Source organism: Nicotiana tabacum, chromosome 14 (genome assembly GCF_000715075.1).
Source record: "Nicotiana tabacum cultivar K326 chromosome 14, ASM71507v2, whole genome shotgun sequence".
In the NCBI taxonomy this organism is placed as follows: domain Eukaryota; kingdom Viridiplantae; phylum Streptophyta; class Magnoliopsida; order Solanales; family Solanaceae; genus Nicotiana; species Nicotiana tabacum.
The window spans coordinates 102,242,547-102,262,545 of record NC_134093.1 but is presented as its reverse complement, the minus strand read 5'-3'; the positions used below and the strand labels follow the sequence as shown (position 1 = coordinate 102,262,545).

At 37.5% G+C, this 19,999-nt stretch overlaps 1 protein-coding gene across 1 annotated transcript; it reads right to left on the bottom strand.

The window, feature by feature from the left end:
• Nucleotides 1-12,564: 12,564 nt before the first annotated feature.
• On the bottom strand, nucleotides 12,565-19,775 carry LOC107825845 (putative metal-nicotianamine transporter YSL7). The gene is made up of 6 exons (XM_016652756.2): nucleotides 19,210-19,775; nucleotides 15,726-15,889; nucleotides 14,926-15,023; nucleotides 14,706-14,840; nucleotides 14,020-14,209; nucleotides 12,565-13,898 (listed from the first exon to the last, which is right to left on the bottom strand). The coding sequence occupies exons 1-6, from the start codon at nucleotides 19,655-19,657 to the stop codon at nucleotides 12,792-12,794; spliced, it is 2,142 nt and encodes a 713-aa protein (XP_016508242.1). The 5' UTR covers nucleotides 19,658-19,775; the 3' UTR covers nucleotides 12,565-12,791.
• Between the last annotated feature and the right edge of the window lie 224 nt (nucleotides 19,776-19,999).

Below are 19,999 nucleotides of genomic sequence, written 5' to 3'. Positions count from 1 at the left end.
CATCCAGGCGAGTACCGCAATACCAATGAAGCATCCGTAAGTCAACACTCAGTGCATCTTCTAAAATGTACACTCTACTCAAGTAATACCAAGTAGCAATATCATTCATCTAGTCATCTGAAACCGTCCATGTTATCTAAGAATTTATGACCTTCCCTTCAAAGCTGAATTGTGGCCTTGCACAGGCAATCTCAATCCTACATAACACATTGCAACTATCACGCCATCATACGAAAGTACGAGAATCTCATAATCAACTCTTAGTCACCAGCATAATACATCGTTAATTAGCCATGAACCTTCCATTTGATCTCATCCAAGAGAAAATCACAACACGTAACATGCTCCCCACGCCAGCAGGAAATGTACACCTCGAACCGTGGTAGAAACCATTGAGAACACTTTGAAATCCATTTGCACATAACCAACCCATCAGATATCTATAACTCAACCAAGTCGCGCAGGTCGCCAAATCTAAGAGTATTGACACCAAAACACTTGTAGAGCCTCACCACATCATAAGTACCCAAAGAACTGATCATATCCATTATCGTGCCGATCCAAGCTACTACCAAGCTATCCCATCTCTCTGAGTTCCTTCTGAATTGCCCTCAAGCTGACACTTCTCCTTGTTAGAATACCGAGATCCTCATCCAAAGCTCATCACAAGAGATCCTAGCATAAAACTACACCACCTTAAGGCCCATAAGCCATTGTATTCCCTCTTAAGCACCCCAAAAGTACCACAATTGAGATAACCACTCTGAAGAGACCTTCTGTGAATCCAAACCGTTTCTTTCACCCTCCTGACGCTGAAATGTAGAATCCATAATGATATAGAAATGCTACAAATCTCGATACAATTCAACTTAAATATCAGATTTTAGCCATATACAAATCTGCAAAATTCTCAATTGCTACATATATATCTTGAATCCATTAGAACTTTCTTGAGAGTCATCCACTCTGCTCAAATCTCAATTGCACCGCCCAAATGGGCCGAATGGCATGTGCCCCATTAGCACAACAACGCCTAAAAAAGTAACCCCGCCTTAACGCAACCGAGTAAAGTCCTACTCTATGCGCACTACGTCTTCCATAATGACAACTAAATCATTCCATGATCCCCATATACCCATAAAGTGTGATATAACCCGTATCCTGAAATTTCTTTACTGGAGTCATCCTCGATCTTAACCTCCACAAGTCACATCTGATTCACAAGTATGCCTCAAACCGAAACCAGCATAACACATAACCATGTAATCAAATCGGTGATAGCAGACTCCACCACTTTGCTAAAAGCCATGGAATAAAACATCTTGTTGGCCTAAGTGAAGGTTAGTTTTGAAGATTGACAAAGGAAGCTCAGGCATGAACCAGGTCCATCCCTCAGGTCCATCCCTTGTGTGCATAAACACGGGCAGATTCGAGTTGTGGGATGCACATGAAGGAGATAAGCTTAACTTGGTCGAATTAATATCTCCTGATCAAAAAGGATTGCACAAATGATAAGGAGAAGGACTCCTTACCCAACGAGAACATTATCCAAGATAAGGGAGGAGTTAGAGGTTGAGATCAACTAGAACTCTTCCACCAAGGAAGAGTAGCATTAGAACTCTAGTTGTTTTCTACTCTACTAACTTTATAAATCGCAGGAAGTTCTCATTCTATAGGTTACGCACAAAAGCAGAAGTTAAACGTGAATTGAGAGCAAAATAGCAAGGCATTTTGCAAGCAGTTTGTGTGTGATTCAAGTGTGCAAACCTGAAGCTACATGAATCAGATAGAAGAACCAGCTCCAAATGTCTGCCTTTTATTCTAGTTCAATTGGAGTAGGCGCTTTCATATTGTACCTTTCAGCTTTATCTAGAGGCAATTGTAATAGGTACTCAGAGTATTCAAATTAGAGTTAACTTGAAGTTGTCGCAGCAGTTAGAGGCTGGTTACCACAATGAGATTAGAGTTAATCCTAAGTTTACAAAAGTATTTTGTAAATGCAGTTTTTGGCTCAGTGATTTAGTGGAGAGTTTGGAAAAATCCTAATGGGAAGTAGGTCGTGGTTTTTTTACCTTTTAAGCCAGGTGTTTTTCACGTAAAAATCTTTGTGTTCTTTATTTTCTGTACTTATTATTCTGAAACAATAGTAGTTGGAACACATAGAAGAACCAGGTCCTTCCATAATCTGTGCATGCAAAAAATTGGACACCACACAAATCACCCTCCCCCCTTGTGTGGTATTGACGTATAAAACACACACTCTATTACTGCCATAATCCCGCACTGAATTTCAACTCAATCCTTCATAAGTTCATGTAACACAAACCATCTACTACCTTAAATAATCTATACATCTGGCATTCATCCTCGTGACGGTCAGGTCAACTATTACAACCGATCCAAACTCAAATCGCACAAGTATAACCCACTGGTAGAAAAGAAAGTCTCCACATAACATCATAAGGATCACACATCTGCAGATTACTCCGCAGTTGATAACCCACCTGCTTAGCCTCAAACTGACATCTCTCTATACCCTTTCACAACCACAACTACTACGCAATCACTTAATCTCCCTGAGTCTGAACTCACAACAAGACATGAAAATATACTTCGTTCCACACTTAAACAACATGAAAAATCTTTCAACACACTCAAAACTCGAGACTATACGTCACATCAAGAAAGCAATCTAACACCCAATAATCCTTTTTACATCTCAAGCAAACTATTCTCGCCACAATCAAACCATCTGGACACATCTCGCAGTCACATCATACTCATCATATAGCCATCCAACCACTTATCGAGTCACAAATTCCACTCATGGGGACGCTGCCGGACATATAAGTCCTAAAAGCACGTGCTCACGTAGCCAAAATCCCCGTGCTCAAGCTACGGTCAAAGCCCAGCCTCAAGTCCACTAAACTGACCCATGATCAACACACATAAATCACATCTCGCACCTCATCTATAGAATCACAAGTCGTCGATGCACAGCCGATACGGAGCACTTACATGCGCATACGAATGAGTGGAAGGAATTCAAAGAGTTACGCTTCAAGCTGAATCAATGTTGCACGATAAGGAAAGAAAGATAGAAAGTTTATCCTAAATACCATGTAGCCTCTCGAAGATATGTATGGACGTCATCATACCGATCCGCAAGACTCTACTAAGCACTTGATCATGACTTGTAGAACCTATAAACCTAGAGTTATGATACTAGCTTATCACGACCCAAAATCCACACTGTCGTGATGGCACCTAACCCAACCCGCTAGGTAAGCCAATTAATAAAATAACATAATATAATAACACTTACGAGAGTCAAAGATGATATAACTGAATTTTCTATACAACTCCCCAAGGACTGGTAGTACAAATCATGAGCTTCTAAGATTTAGAATTTACAAAGATAGTATGAAAAAAAGTGCATCATATGTTTGAACAATAGAGGAACATATTAAAATTCTAAAGCTACCAAGATCAAGAGGCAGTTGTGACCGCAACGCAGGTACATCTTCTGATCCAACTCCCGTCGTACGCAGCTACATCATCATCCAACATCTGCACGCAAGGTGCAGAAGTGTAGTATGAGTACAACTGACCCCATGTACTCAATAAGTAACATACCTAACCTTAGGTTGAAAGTAGTGACGAGATGGAATAAGGATCAGAGTCCAACTCCAATAACCAGCAATAATCATAACAATAATAATAAAATGGTACATGAAAATAACTCAGAGGTAAGATGCTCAACTCGTTCACAGTTACGGAAAGATAGGCATGCTTTTCAAGTATAATAGTAAATCCCAAATCTTTTGCCGAAAACACCAAAAGCATATGAATAAGTTTGAAAACTGTGATTTTTCCCAAAAAACTTTCAACAATAAACAAGATGTTTCATTTTCAGATAGCATGAGGAAAATACATCTCTATGCCTATATGTCATTAAACAGGTGAAATCATAAATGTCACCAAAATCGGGTAGTATGAGGAAATGCATCTCTATGCATGTATCTCAAGTACGCATGTCAAATGCAATGCATCTCGAATGATGAACTCATGTACTCACACTCTCAGAGTGCTGAATCTCACTGTCTCGTATTTTCACTCATCATGCTCAATACTCGGCACTGTACAGGGCAGATCCAGCCCAAATATAAATGACAATTCGCGCAAAGTCACTCAGTACAGTATATGGCAATCCAGCCCAGGGAATATCCATCCCAAACATATATATATATATATATATATATATATATATATATATATATATAATAACTGACATTTAGTCACTCAATACTAATTAGGCAAGATCCATGACCAGGGAAGATTCATCCCTTAATATAAATAATTAGGCAAGATCCATGCCTAGGGAAGATCCACCCCTCAATATAATATCAATTGCGCTCACTGTGGGTGTGCAAACTCCGGAGGGGCTCCTTCAGCCCAAGTGCTATAATAAGCCAAATCCAGGTCAATCTCTCCAGTCTCTCAAGGTGCAGCCCAATCTCATAAACATCACTCACTATCAAGCCCTCGGCCTCACTCAGTCATACACCTCTCCAGTCTCCCGGGCTCACAATGTCATGAAATTAGCCCAAAATGATGATATGGTGTATCATCAATAGCAACAGAGACTGAGATTTGATATGCAATGAATGAACATGACTAAGTACGAAATTACAATTTAAACATAAAATTTGATAGCAGAAATGACCTAAGTGGGTCCCAATAATACCAGCATTTGCCTAAGCATGATTTCTAACATGAGTCACAGCTCAGTTTCTCTAAAACATGGGAAATACAAGTTAATTGATTACACAACTCTACGAAATCGACTGAGTCTCAATTCTACGGTGCACGCCCACACGCCCGTCACCTAGCATGTGCGTCACCTCCAAATAAAATCACATAACACGTATAATCAGAGTTCATACCCTCAGCTCCTGCTTCTGTGGAGTCTCTTCTGTGACCAAACTTCCGTAGAAGTGGTTGCACCAACAACCCAAAAATTCAAGCAGCTTCAACAAGGCTTCAATCAATCTGAACCCAATCTGAAACTCATCCGAGCCACTTTGGACTTCGTCCAAATATACCAATAAGTCCTGTAACATAACACGAACTTACTCGAGGTCTCAAATTACATCAAACAATGTCGAAATGATGAATCGCACCTCAATTCAAACTTGAATGAACTTTTAACTTTCAACTTCCAAAACTCGTGCTGAAAGATATCAAATCAACTCGGAATAACCTCAAATTTTGCACACCAGTCCCAAATGACATAACGAAGCTATTCCAATTCCCAGAACCACAATCCGAGTCTGATATCCACAAAGTCAATTCCAAGTCAAACTTATGAACTTTCCAAACCTTCAAATTTCCAAATTTCGACAAGTAGCGCCGAAACCTTCTGAAAAATATCCAAATGCAAATTCGGGCATATTCCCGAGTCCAAAATCACCACCCGGACCTAACGGAACCATAAAAACTCCAATCCGAAGTCAAACACCCGAAAGTCAAACTTGGTCAACTCTTCCAACTTAAAGCTTAAATCATGAAATTCATTCTTCCAAATCGATTCTGATTAACCTGAAAACCAAAATCGAGGATTCACATAAGTTATAATACATCATACGGAGCTACTCATGCTTTCAAACTACCGATCAAAGTGAAAATGCTCAAACACGACCGGTCGGGTCGTTACAACAACAACGCCCTCGCAAAACCGACTTCGAAGATCCTGGTATTTACTGCAGTACTCAGTATATTTTTCTTTCAACTTCACAAAGATATCTTTGCACCTTTTCTCCCTTTGGGCGCTCTCAATTTCCAAAGTAACCATCTGCAAATCAAAGGAAAAAGGTTAGAACTTAGAACAGGCTAAAGCATTAGAAAATGGTCATACAACAGTACTTACCCTGAGAGAAAAGCCGGTAATGCTCATCAACAAAGCACGGTTATCTATCTCATTGAGGGTATTACCCTCGACGTCAGAACAGAAAGGACCTAGGGCAAGGACTACCTCCTCGGTGTTCACCAGCAAATCACGGTCCATTGGGATAGTGATGGTCCTCGAACCTCCCTCCAATCTTACCTCGAGCTGGGTGAGTCCCTCATCGAATATTCTCAAGTTATCTAAATCAACATCGAAGCCCGACTCTTTACAATCCTTTTCAACGACCTTCCCCTTATCACCAGTAGGCGAAGAGACGTCCATAGCCGCTCGAGAGGTCGAAGCTTGCTCTTGCCACAGAAGTGCGTGGCAGCCATCATCAAGCGCTCCCTCCACGATTGCTTCCCCCTCGGAATGCGCCAATATACCCGCATCCACCTCTTCCCATTGTGGGGCCTTAAAATATACCTCGGTATTTTCTCCAACATGGATTATGGTAGTCTCTCATAAAATGAAGTCGCCCTCCTTAGAATCAACAACCAATGGTGCCTCTTCCCCAGCGTCTACGGCTCTCCTCTTACGAGCCCGTAGACCCCCATCATCGGGGGAGACATCATTGTCCTCGTCAATAAACGAGAAACGTTGAGGAATAGAAGTAGCAGTGGTGACAAAGGTAGGATCTTGGACTGCAATAGCCAAGGTAGGGACATGTGCGGAGGATACAATAGTCATAATGGGGACAGAAGCCAAAAGCATAGCAACCCTCCTCCGAAAAGAAGGCACAGGTGCCCGGCTCCTCCGAGAAGACCCCCTACCTAGGAAAGAAAGAGATAGAAGTTAGTAAAGCGAGCTGACATATGGCAAAAATTAAAACGACCACGGCCAGAGAAAAGAAGTTACTTGTTAAAGAAAGTGCCAGCTTGAACTTCTTAAAAAAGCTCGGCCAGTCGCGGATCCCTGCGACTTGAGGGAGAACCTGCTCGACCCAATCGGCAATACGCACGACTAGGGTAGGAGGCTGGTTGTTGGCTGCAAGAAAGGGAAAATCATTTAACTCAAAGCAATAGAGAAATAAAGAGAAAAATAGGACACTTACGTGTACAGTTCCAAGCCTCGGGCAAGCCGTCGACGTTAGCCGCAACGTCCTCAGTTCTGACATAAAAGAAGTCAAGGCAGAACTGGCGACTGGCCTTGTCGTCCATCTTCACCACCAAGAACTTACCTCCGCGGTGGCTAAAGTTTAGCATCGTTCCCCTATAGAAGCTAGGGGCAAATAGGTGCACCAAATGTTGCAGCATCAGTTCGACCCCAGCCAGCTCAGCAAATTTAGTCAACATTCTGATAGCTTTGTAGACGCACGGTGCAAGATGGGCATGGCAAACGCCGTAATAGAGACATAATTCTTTCACCAACAAAGAAGATGGAATGAGTAACCGATGAGGAAGGAGTAGGAGTATAAAGCGCAGTGCCCGGGATGATAAACCTGCACCACGTCCCCTTTAGTCGGGATCAGTTTGACGTGGTTGGGAAGACCAAACTTGGCTTTGAAATCAGTCAACTCTTTGGATGCCATCGTCGATAGAAAATTACCAGGTGTCACGTCCGGTGATCGGGTGAGATCAGAAGCATCGGGGTTGTGGAGGAGTATCTCCTCCACCGATGGCAAAGTTTCATCCACAACAATGGTGGAAACACTCTCCTTACGAGTAGGAAACACAACCGCCAAGGGAGCAACGTGACTCCCTTCATCTGCATCTGAGGATATGTTTGACATACTTTGAGATAATGAAGAAGAATGCAAGAAAGAGAGATTGGGATATGGTGTAAGGCAATGAAACAGAGAAAGAAGATTCGGAGAAGAAGGCTGATATCTCAAAACTTTAAGAGAGCAAAATTTCAAATCCAGGTTTAACAACACCTATTTATAGAAATTAAGTCACCAAAACCCGAAACGTTTTGACTTAATGGGCACCAAACCCGAAACGGCTCATCATAATTGGCGCCGGAATCGAAACAACATATCCAATCAAATATCACGCGCAAATCGAAGCAATGCGTCGGAAACAGGCATCATCATGGCGCAAGATGCCATGACATCATCCCTCCACTTGGACCAGATGGCTCTAACAAATCACCCGAAAAATTTAAGGGATTTGAAATACGTGGCCCATAGAGAGCCACGTTGCCTGCTCACCACGACTACTACGACCCGTAATAGTCTGCTCGATAAGATCGACCACGACTGACATTATTCGCTCATTGAACTCGCCTGCGAGGACGACCTCAACAAGCAGAGGGACTAATTGTATAGGCCAAAAATTATCTTTGATATGATTAAAGTGAATTAGCATTAAGAGGGCCTTCATGGGCTGCCATGTATCGCCGGTATGACTTCGACAAAGGCCTGCCCAAGGTCAAAGCGGTCCCTTAGGAGATGAAGGGCTGAGCCGATGAGTTATTGAAGATCAAGGTCGAGGAATCGTCTAAGATCAAGATCGAGGTCGAGCACTCATCATAGACAAAGAAAATAACGAGTAGTATTAGAATAAGACACTAAAACAATATTCTAGTGGATATTGTCTGGACTTGTATTATTAGAGTTTTTAGGTATATGTTCCCTATAAATAGAAAGAGACAGAATGATAGGGGACATAAAATATTCACTTATAAGAAAAATACATTGACTATCTCTATAGAATCTAGCTTTATGGCAAATATACAATATATATACCTTTTTTAAGATTCCTACCTAACTTTTTCACCTGATCCAAGAACAATCTGAATGTTCTAAGGCTCATCAATAATTCATCATTGTCAGAAAGAATATCCACATATCTCACCCTAGGGGTGGGCGTCGGTCGGTTTGGTCGGTTATTATGAAAGTACGGTTCGGTTTATCGGTTTTCGATTTTATAATATTAATAACCAAATCAAACCAAAGTATTTACGGTTCGGTGCGGTTTTTTCAAGGTTCGGTTCGGTTATTTCCGGTTTAGTTTTTCGGTTATTAACAGTTCAAGATTTTTATATCCGATGTAGACTACGGATCTTTAATTGTAGTAAATTCTTTCACTGTTTCTAGTTGGCAGTCCGCCACTCTCGAAACACCAGTTATACCACTAGATTTTAAGCCTTGGCAATGCATGAAAAAGAACAGAAAAAAGATTACAGAAAAGACTGCAAAATCTCGAACAGTAGAGCATTCTGCAAATGCAGCTTCCCATTTTAAAGAACCAAAGACTAACACCTAATTTGAGCATTTGGGCTTAGTAAGACTAATAGGCTAATAGGCTAAGGTACAGATGGGCTTGGCTAACTTGGGCTTCAGATGGGTATGGGTAGCGTAAGTCTGTAGGCCGAAAATTTTGGGTATGAGTCCAAAATTTTGATTTTTCGGTTTAACCGTAAACCGCACCGAAAAATCGAAATTTAATATTTTTAAAACCGCACACCGACCGAATAACCGTTTAAACCGAAACCGAAAAATCAAAATTCACGGTTCGGCCGGTTTTTTCGGTTCGGCCGGTATTATGCCCACCCCTATCTCACCCTTTTCAGGTGACTCGCATATTGTTATCTATACTATATTAAAAGCCCGAAGGCCCTTAGCGAAATATCGTTCGCCTTTTTTACCCTTTTAAAATAGAGTTCACACTAAACAAAATAGTCATTTGATTATTCTCCTATCTAATATTTAGGTGTTTGAATCAAATCAAATTTATTATTTTTAAATCTTTCTTTATTTGAATTAAGTAAGAAGTCTTTATATTTAGGACTTTAAAATAATTAAAATTTTACCTAAAATAAATATCAGAAAATACTAAATTAAAACACTTTGTTACCAAGGCAATACCTTAATTTATTGTAATGCATATTTCCGTCAACTAGATGAAAAGGACTTTTATTGGTAAAAAAAATATTTATTACAAAATTTGACTTTAAGAAATAGGAATTAGCTTTGAAGTTCGTGTCATAGCTAATAGGATCCATCACAAACCTATAGCTAAATTCTACTCAGCAATGAATATTTGCTTTTTAGCTACATAATTTGTTTGTCATTTTTTTAATTTTCTATAGTTGTCCGGTCGAGAATAGATATTACCTAGACAATTATTTTCATCTGAAGTTAAAACGAAATAAGGATAAATAATAGATTACTAAGCTATCAAAATTATTTGTGCTTGACTAAATAGGATCAATATTTGTCATTTTCAAGAACTTATATTTTTTTTAAACTCAAATATATTATTTAATAATATTTATATAATTTATAAAGTTTATATAGGGTTTTGCGCGTACTCTAAGACTAGTTTACTTAAATGTCATTCATTGCTATTTATTGTTATTTAATGTCATTCCCTTCTTTTCGGGTCATTGAATATTGCTAGTGTTGTCAACATTTACTGCTACAGTCAAACCTCTCTATAACAGTCTCGTTTGTTTCGATTTTTTTTGGATGTTATAGCAAAGTAATATTATATAGAACATATATTATAACATAACATGAAAATTGGTTCCGAAAAATCTTGGCTTTTATAGTGAAGTGTTGTTATATAGGGATGCTATTATAGAGAAGTCTGACTGTACTTGGATAATATACGTATCACCCCACTAAAAAATCAGTTAATATATCTTTTGGACATTAATATTGGCCAAGATTGACTTTATTTTATTAAACCTAATTGTCCAAGCCCAAATCTAAATTTTGGGTCAAACAATGCATATGAATACCATTCTGAAAACTAATTAACTGGCCGAAGGTCAAGCCATTGATTTGAGCTGAAAAGAGCAAGAAGAAGGAAAAAGATACAAACGAGGAGATTACAGACACATAGGCGGAGCCATGAAATTTATGGATTCTAAATTTATTACGTCTTAAATATTAGATTCACGATTAAATTTTTATATATATTTAATAAAATTTTTAATACAAATATAATATTTAAACAAAAGTGACTGAATTCAAATCGAACTCGCACCTAATAGAGTAGCTCCGAACATGTATCAGTATAATCACTAAATTTTATCTTATTTTTTGTCACATTAAGGTAATTGAAATTTACCAATTACAATAGTAAATTCATAAAACAACCTTTTATCATATTAAAATAACTGAACTATGTGAAAATTACTCAGAAAATACAAATGACGAGCAGAACAAATTCCCGTCTCTGAGAACGCAAAGACAAAAATAAATAAAATCCATCGTGAATAATTTCGAGTACCCACATTTATAACAATTCACACATATTATGCAAGTGAAGAGAAATGTAGGTGCTGATGCAGCTGTGGGTTCATGAACTGCTGCATCGGCCATGCTCGGTAGCTAGAATTTCATCAAGGGGTTCAAATAATAAAAGAATTAAATATAGGGAGAAGCAAGGGGATTCGACTTTCACATATATACATAACAAATTAACATTATATACACAGTACAATTTCTCGGATAAATCGCCTTCCGCCCCTAGCTCCGCCACTGCTCGGTCCCCAGCAAGGCCGCATGCAAAGGCCTCAAATAAGAACCAAAACTTGATTCATTCAAACCAATACCAACAATAGCCCGGGTCTTAGCTGCAGCAGTTCAAGGAAAAGCAGAACAATCTCCTCACATATATTCCCTCGCACTACAACATTATGCATATACAGCTGTGAAATACATCATGGCTAAATATGAAAATTACGTGGCATTGACACCAATGTGTTTAGGGAGCACAGGGGCGTATGTAGCACGCAAGTGACGAGTTCAATTGAACTCATAACTTTCGATACGGAGCATAAATTTATGTATAAAAATTTACGAAAATTACAACAAATAGTATATATGAATCCATAGCTTTAAGAATATAATGGGTTCAATGCTAAAAATATTAAAGGTTGAACCCATAAAATTTAAATTTCGGATCCGCCTCTGATGGATCAAATGTCTTTTCTAGAATTCAAGGCTGTCAAAAACATTACCCATTCTCAGGTTGGCTTAGTTTACTCCCCTGCAACTGTTAACATTGGGTTTTAATTAGTCCATTTATATACAGGTTTTTAGTATTGCATGCATACTAGCTCTATTTGAGTTTGAAGTTGAATAGGAAAAAACTGATTGTATGTCTAACTTGAGTTTTGAGTTTGAAGTTGAATTTTGGCATAAGTTTGAGTAAGAAGTTTGTAATTTTTTCATATCTTCAAATCCAGAAGCTGAATGCAGAAATTTTGAGCAATGGGAAAGTAGTCTACAGCTTATTGTTTGGCTGTTATTTTTCATTCTTTTAAGTTCTATCATTCATTTTGAAATATTTAGGAGGCTTATCTATTAGAATTATCTAAAAAGATATGAACAGTTAAATGCAAAAAACAACAACAAACTTAGTATAATCCCATAAGTGGGGTATGGGGAGGGTAATGTGTACACAGATCTTACCCTGAAGGTTGATAAACTGTTTTCGATAGACCCCGGGCTCAAGGAACATTTAAATGCAGTGGAGTAAAAATGTTGGTTGTAAACAAAATAATACATTTCAAGCATCATATACAGAAGGTAGCAGTGAGAATCTCTGAAGAATATAGGAGCAGTTAATCTGTTTCATTTTCTTGCTCTCTATATGTATGCTCCAATTTAAGTAGCATACATTTTTCCACAGCAGAGCATCCTTTCTGAGTCCATATATAGTTAAATAATAACCACTTAATGAAAACATATATTGAAGTACAATAAACTTGTGGAGTACTTAAAATATATCACATTTACAACTTGATATGGTGATCAACATATTCTCTAAGTAAACTTCTATCTTGAGCAGAGTAGTACTATGGACATCGAACAATCTAAGTGAAAAAGGTGACATAAAAAGACAAGAGAAAAATTAGAAACTGATAAAATCTGGTGTAACGGACTTCAAGGATTTATGAAACCATCCACTCTAATATTATCCTTCCGCGATAGAAATTTCATGCAAATAGGCGGATTCACGCCTGCTAAAGCTAGTATCGAACTTGGCAAGGTCCAGATTCCATCACCACAAATTAGTCCAGATGCAACGGCAGGTCCAAATGCATCAGCCTTAACCTTGTCTATCTTTGTCCAGACGAACAAGATCAGGCTCCCGAGACACATATCAATAGCAAAGTAGGATCCAAGATAGAACGGTATGGCCATTGCCATTGGAAGAGGAATATACTTTGCCTTATTCTTTCCTACAGCATCCCTTAAGGCGTTGATGGCAATAGCTCCAAGGAAGAATACATAACAAAGGGTGAGACAATTCTTCGGTAGAGCTGAGAAACCTTCGACCCCTAAGATAGACATGTTACGATAGACGAGAGCATAAGGGGCAGGATATTCCGAACCTGGAACACCTAAGTCGTGGAACGCCTTGTAGAAGAGCCAAAATACACAAGGAGAAATGACGCAGCCCATTGCTGTTCCGATTATTTGGCTTATGAACATGGATCTAGGAGAAGCCAATGTCATGTAACCGGTTTTGAAGTCCTGTGTTAGGTCGGATGCAGTGGAAACTATGTTCATCATCACACCACAAGCAGCTAATCCAGCTAGAACCCCACCATGAGCGGCCCCGGCCCATGCCCCGATCGTGAAAATGGCCAGCTTTCCATACGTGGATGCCAATGACCAGTCGGTGAGACCACATCCGTAAGCATTGCAGAAGGCTAGTATTGGTGCAAAAATATAAATTACGACGATGTAGTACCACTTAAGTTGATGGAAAATATGCGGAAGTGTTACAGTGGAGACGATGGCAATGCTGACGTAACCAGCTATTGCGACCCACGTAGGGATTTGATCCTTGAGGAAAAGCTCGGTTCGTATCTGATCATCATAAGATAAAGAAGGCTCTGTAGGAGATCCACGGGCACCAACAGGAAGGACGGACCCTGCTCTTTTCTCACGGATTTGAAAATATATACCATATAACGTTCGTCCAAGTACTTTGCAAAAGTTGTACAAACCATCACCAAGGATCATGGCGATCGCTATGAAGACCTGCAATACAAGATCATTATGGAAACGCGATAAGCCTCATTTCAGTTTTATAAAAGAATCAAGATTATCGACTCATATTCATTGTTCTGCTCCAAAAGAGAAGGAGAAAAGGGGAGATTACCCTGTAACCTTGTATGCCATGAAGGCTGCTGGCGCTTTGATTAGCAGGGTACCAATGACCTTTTCTGTCTTGAATAAGAGGCCACATTATACCCCATGAAAGGATAGCTCCAACTAGCAAAGATATGTTGATCAGATAAGGACATATCATCCCAACACCAACATATGTTGCCGAGAAGTCAAAGTAAAACCTGGTCGATTGGAGAAATAAGCCGAAAGATTAAAACGATAAACAGGACGAAAGTCAGTTATCTTGTGTAGAACAAGCACAAGTTTAGAGTACATACTGAGAGACAGATATCAATAGCAAATAGAATCTTAAGATGGATGCTGGTCAACTTCCTATATATAAGCTAAATACAATAAGAAATATGCTTTCAAGTTACAGAATGAGTACAAAACAGCCTTGTTTCCAATCTATGCAAGAAAATCAGAATATTGTAGCGGCTATAGAAGTTTGAAGTTTATTAGAGTCCAAAAGAGTTAAACTTAGGCCAACTGCATTTTGTAAGTTATTGAAAACGCATCGCAAACTGTATTAATAGGCTAATAAGTTCAAAAGCTTGTTCAGTTCTTTTGGTTGTTCTATTGTACACAGGTAAACTTATCAGGAAATCATGTCAGTTGGTTTCATTCAACTGATGTGGATAAAAAAAGGTTGAATCTAAACCTTGTCATATATATTACCTGTTTTCGTAGGCTTTGAGACCGAATGTGGGAAAATTAACAAAACCACAGCCATCTCCTGCTGTGAAAAACCACTGGAAGAAACCCCATAAGAAGCTGAAACTGAAAAACTTTCCCAAAGCTTTTACTTGTTTCCTGCAGTTAGCAATAAGGAAAAAAACAATTAGTACTTTCATTTATAAGAAACGCTCATCTAGTTAAATACGTATGAAACACTCACTTGGCTAGCTTAGCTCCTTGTGGTGTATGGAAACTGTTGATCAAATGAGCAGTCGCAGTTCCACTTGGATATACTAGTTTAAAGTCTATGATCATAATCTGAAACAAATACACATTATCTCAAAAAATACCCATTTATATGAAAAAAAGAACAATAGTATCAATTATGAGCCATTCATTCCAAAACTACTTATGGACAGCTCCAAATTTTAAATCTTTTCTCAACTTTGAGAGGGAAGTCTTGGCGTAACTAGTAAAGTTGTTGCCACGTGATCAAGAGGTCACGGGTTCAAGCCGTGGAAACAGTCTCTTGCAGAAATGCAGGGTAAGGCCGCGTACAATAGACCCTTATGGTCTGGCCTTCCCCGGGCCTCGCACATAGCGGGAGCTTAGTACACCGGCTGCCCTTTTTTCTGTACCTCTCAAAAAAAAGAACAGATGAAGTTCATGTCTTCTGAAAAGGAAAAAGGGCAAAAATTTTCCATTCGTATCCTTGTCGTTAGCAAACTAAAGGGCAGCCCGATGCACAAGGCATTTCACGTTACGCACGATCTGGAGAACGACCGCACCCCAAGGGGCGTGGTGTATACAGCCTATCCTAATGCAAACATTAGTGACTGCTTCTACGGCTCGAACCCGTGACCTATAAGGGCAAACTCTCTCATATTATAGGGGCAAATTTGAACTTTTGCTCCTTATAAAAGTTTGAACAATGTGTTGAGTACAGCCTATAGAAGTTTCATTGTGCTAGAAAATATGATATAACATATGGATTAGAGATGTTCTGAGTTAAGAATGTACCTTACGAAGAGGAACCACAGAGAAAAGTCCAAGAAAGCTAACAACAAAAAGGAAACTAATCATCCATCCCAAAGAAGGGTTCTTAATATTATCTGCAGCATTATCTTCATTTGACTGTTTAGCAATAACTTCGCTCATGCCAAAAAGATAGCTTCCAAAACCTCCTGCTCATCAAAGATAAAAGGTAAATAAACGAAATAAGAGTTATTGCATTTTGAGATGCTTTTTAGCACCTTAAGAAGAACCGGAAGAGCAGAGGTTAATTTCTCGTATGGTTTAACATGGTGTGATATTGTCCGCTTTAGAGCAAGCGCGCACATCTTACACCATTAAGAGTATCTAATGGTGTGAGCATGTGAGGTTGAGTGCGGCCATTTTTCCAACCTTGCGTGAATGCGGAAGCTTTATACACCTGACCTTTTTTCTAGTTTCCATGTAAGACTTTGTTCTCACACACCCAATAAATTCGTCTAAAAATCTTGACTGCTCATATTTCACATCGGTGGGAGCAATCTTCTTTTCCATTTTTTTGTTTTGACTTCTTAATTATCTTTATAAATTCATTAGCTAATAGGAAAATACTTGATTAGATTTCCAAAACTTGTAGAGATTATAGACTAGGTTCCAGTAACAAACAATTTAAGAAACATTACAGAAGACATAACATTGCCATATAATTCTTTAAGAAATTTTAGCAAATTCTCCAATTTTAGCAACCATTGTTTCACTTGAAATACTCTTCAAATAAGTCTTGAAAATTTCACAAGTATTTCAAGTATTCAAGTTCAGTGGTGGACTTAATTAGCACAACGACTTCTTTCGAGTTAAACTATAAATAATTAAATGATTTTAAGTATGAGTTTTTGTGTGTGTTTATATTAAAGTTTGACATGTTGTTATGCAGTAGTAGTGGATAACTTAAGATCCCAATCTGGATCTACTATCTAGCCATGTTAGTAGTCTGAACAGTAGGGGAACGTTTTTTCAATATTCTAAAACAATAATGATTCGCCTATATATACAGTTCTTATGGAAAAGCCTCTGCTCACAAGATATGGGTAAGGTCTATGTATTTTATTGTCCTTCCCATATCCCGCATTGTGGGAATATATCGTCAGTCTGCATATACATTATCCTCCCCAAAACTCACACTGTGGAAATATATTGCGTCTGCATATCATACCCTCCCCAGATCCCACAATATGGGAATATATTGGCAGTCTGCGTATACATTACTTTCTCCAGATCCCACACTACAGGAATATACTGGGTGTCTGTGTATACATTATCTTCCTCAAACCTCATGGAAATATACTGTGTCCCTACCTTACATTGTGAGAATATATATACTATATCACGGATATAATTGTGGAATAACGCGATCAACATTATTAGGTTGACCCACCCACCACTTGCGGAGATCATAACAAAGACTTTAAAATAAGTGTTGCAAATGTTCCAGCTTGCGTAAGTGTTAATCAGATTAGTCCAACAAGTCAAGTAAATGGCACTCCGGTTGTTGCAATGACTTTTAAATTAGTCAATAATTCACACTATTTGACTAAACTCATTAATTATTAATTTTCAGAATCCAAGAATATACTAATTCATCAAGCTGAATAGTTTTTTTAGTAATCTACACAGAAATTGATTGCAAAGTTTAAAGCACAAGTCATCTTAGGTAGAGACGTACAAGTGAAAATTGGGATAAGTGATAGTTATGAATAAATTAAAATATACAGGTAAAACTAAAGTTGAGTAATAAGCAGCCTGCGTTGACTTGAATTTTTTTTAAAAAGCATTTTAATAGAAAACGTTTTTAGAGAAGTTCTTTAATAGATTTTCTGGAATAGTATAAAGTTATACTGAAAATGAAAATAGTGTTAGTGTTCCCTTCAATTTATGTGTTTTACTGTTTTGCTTAAAAGGAATGTTATCTTTCTATTATTTAAATTAAATTTTAATGCTAACATTTTCATTTTATTTTTAATGACACGTACTAACATGGCATGCAAATTCAAAGGGTAATTTTTATCTTGTTATACCCATTTTAATTTATGACCACAAGAATGAAAAGTACCTTTTACATATAATCTAAAATTTTATGTCCAATCAAATTAAAATATATTTAACAAAATTGATAAAATATTAAAGAAGAATAATGACAAGGGCTTTTACGGCTATTCTAGAAATTGACATTTATCCTAACGAGATGAGACCACCTCCATAGAACCCCACACACCTTTTCACCCGTGTAAATGATAAAGTAAGCATTTGGATAATATTTGATAGAAATTTTAAAAAATATTATTTGGAATTTAAAGTTGAAATTTTTTTAACAATTCATTTGTGGACAGGACTTTCATATGAAAAGACGTTATTTTTAGTAAAAATAATATTTTATTTAAAATATTCTTCACTTGAACAAGTTAACAATTTATAAGTGAAAATTATTACATTTACATACTCTCACATAGTCACATAATTTTTAAATTATTTGATATTTTGAATATTGGAATTTAATATTTATATTTACTGATGCCTAAATTCGGTGATATTTTTATACACTGTGGAGTCCACAAAGCCACCGCAAAGCAAAATACCGAAAGAGCAGTATACAAATATCCCGTGGACCAAATAATGACAATTGTATATAGTCCAATATTTCAGCAAACATTAATGGCGATGTCCCTTGTTTCTTTCTTCATTTAATAATTGCAAAAATTAGATAAACATATGCTTTGACAAAAACTACACACCAAATTTTTTCCCAACCCTACTTTTATGGAAAGTGATTTCCACATTAAGTAAAAACATCTCATCAGCTAAACGAACTCTTTTGTGAAGTCAAATAATTTAAACCTAATTCTCTAATTCTCTTTTAAACTGATACTATTACCTAAAAGATAACTAAAAGTAATTATCGACCTAAAATTAGTGACATATATAGAACAAAAAAAATAGATTATTTGTTACTGTTAAAATTTTACTACTACACTCTTCGTAAACAAAGCTTACAGGAAAAAAAAAGTTTTTTTACACCGATGTATCGTAATTTTTCGACCAAGTCATCATAAAAAAATACCGAAAAATCTTATTATACTGACAGTGTAATAATACACGTCGATGAATATAAGTAAAAGTTTAACTATTTATACACAGTAATAGTAGTAATAGAGCTTTTACGCTGTCACTTAAAAAGAAAATTATACGATTAGTAACCCGAAAAATAAGACGATTAAACTACACTGACAATATTATTATTCTATCAGTTAAATCTTATAAAAGTTACAACAACAACAACAATTCAGTGTGATCTCAGAGGGTACGTATCGTGTATGCATCCTTACTCTCGCAGGGTAGAGAGACTATTTTCGATAGATCCCGACTAAGAAAAAGCAAAATCTTATAAAAGTTAATCATGTTTAATTTGCATAATTGTTTGAGTAGGATAAAGAGAGGAAGAAACTAAGGATTTACTTACCACTAAAGGCTATGCCAGAAGTTGCAACAACACAAGTCTGAATAACTGTATTTTCTTGACGAGTAAATGGCTGCTTTAGCCAACCAGATTTCTCAAGAAACTTAGTCCAAGTTTTGACAAAGAAGAACCCCAAAAGACCAGCAGAAACATTAAGAGAAGGGATAATTCCAGTAGTAAGATTTAACTTCATAACAATGAAAGTGAAAAGAATTCCCAATACAAAGCTCACAAAAAATGCTCTGAATGTTAATTGACTTTGCCATGTAGGAACTTCTTTTGACTCAAAAATTCTTTCTACTGATTGTGTAGATTCTTCTTCTTGTTCTGGTTCTAAATGGGATTCATTGGTTTTTTTGGTAAGAAAATCAACTTGAGAATTTGTATTATTTGTTGAGTATTCAGTAGAAGGATATGGTTCCCTTCTATTGGTACTGTTGGATCTATCCATGGTTTGTGGTGTATACAAAAAGTTTACTCTTTTTGGGGGGTTGTTTAATTTGTTTTGTTTTCTTGAAGTGAGGATTGGTATTTATTGAATTGAAGAAGAAAAGTGAATAAAAATGCGTGCTACTAAGTGGGTCACACTATATTGTATACAACAAGGTTTTTCCATGTCCAAATTAAAGGAAATGGTTGTCCTTAGTCCTTATCAGTTGTGGTGGAGGGGGGAGGGGGTGGGGTGGGGGTGCTGAATATGACTATCATATGGCATTACTATATGGGGGTTTATGAAATATTGAATTGAACGCTTTCTTGATAGAGATGTGGATGGTTTTGTTTTCGTGGTTTC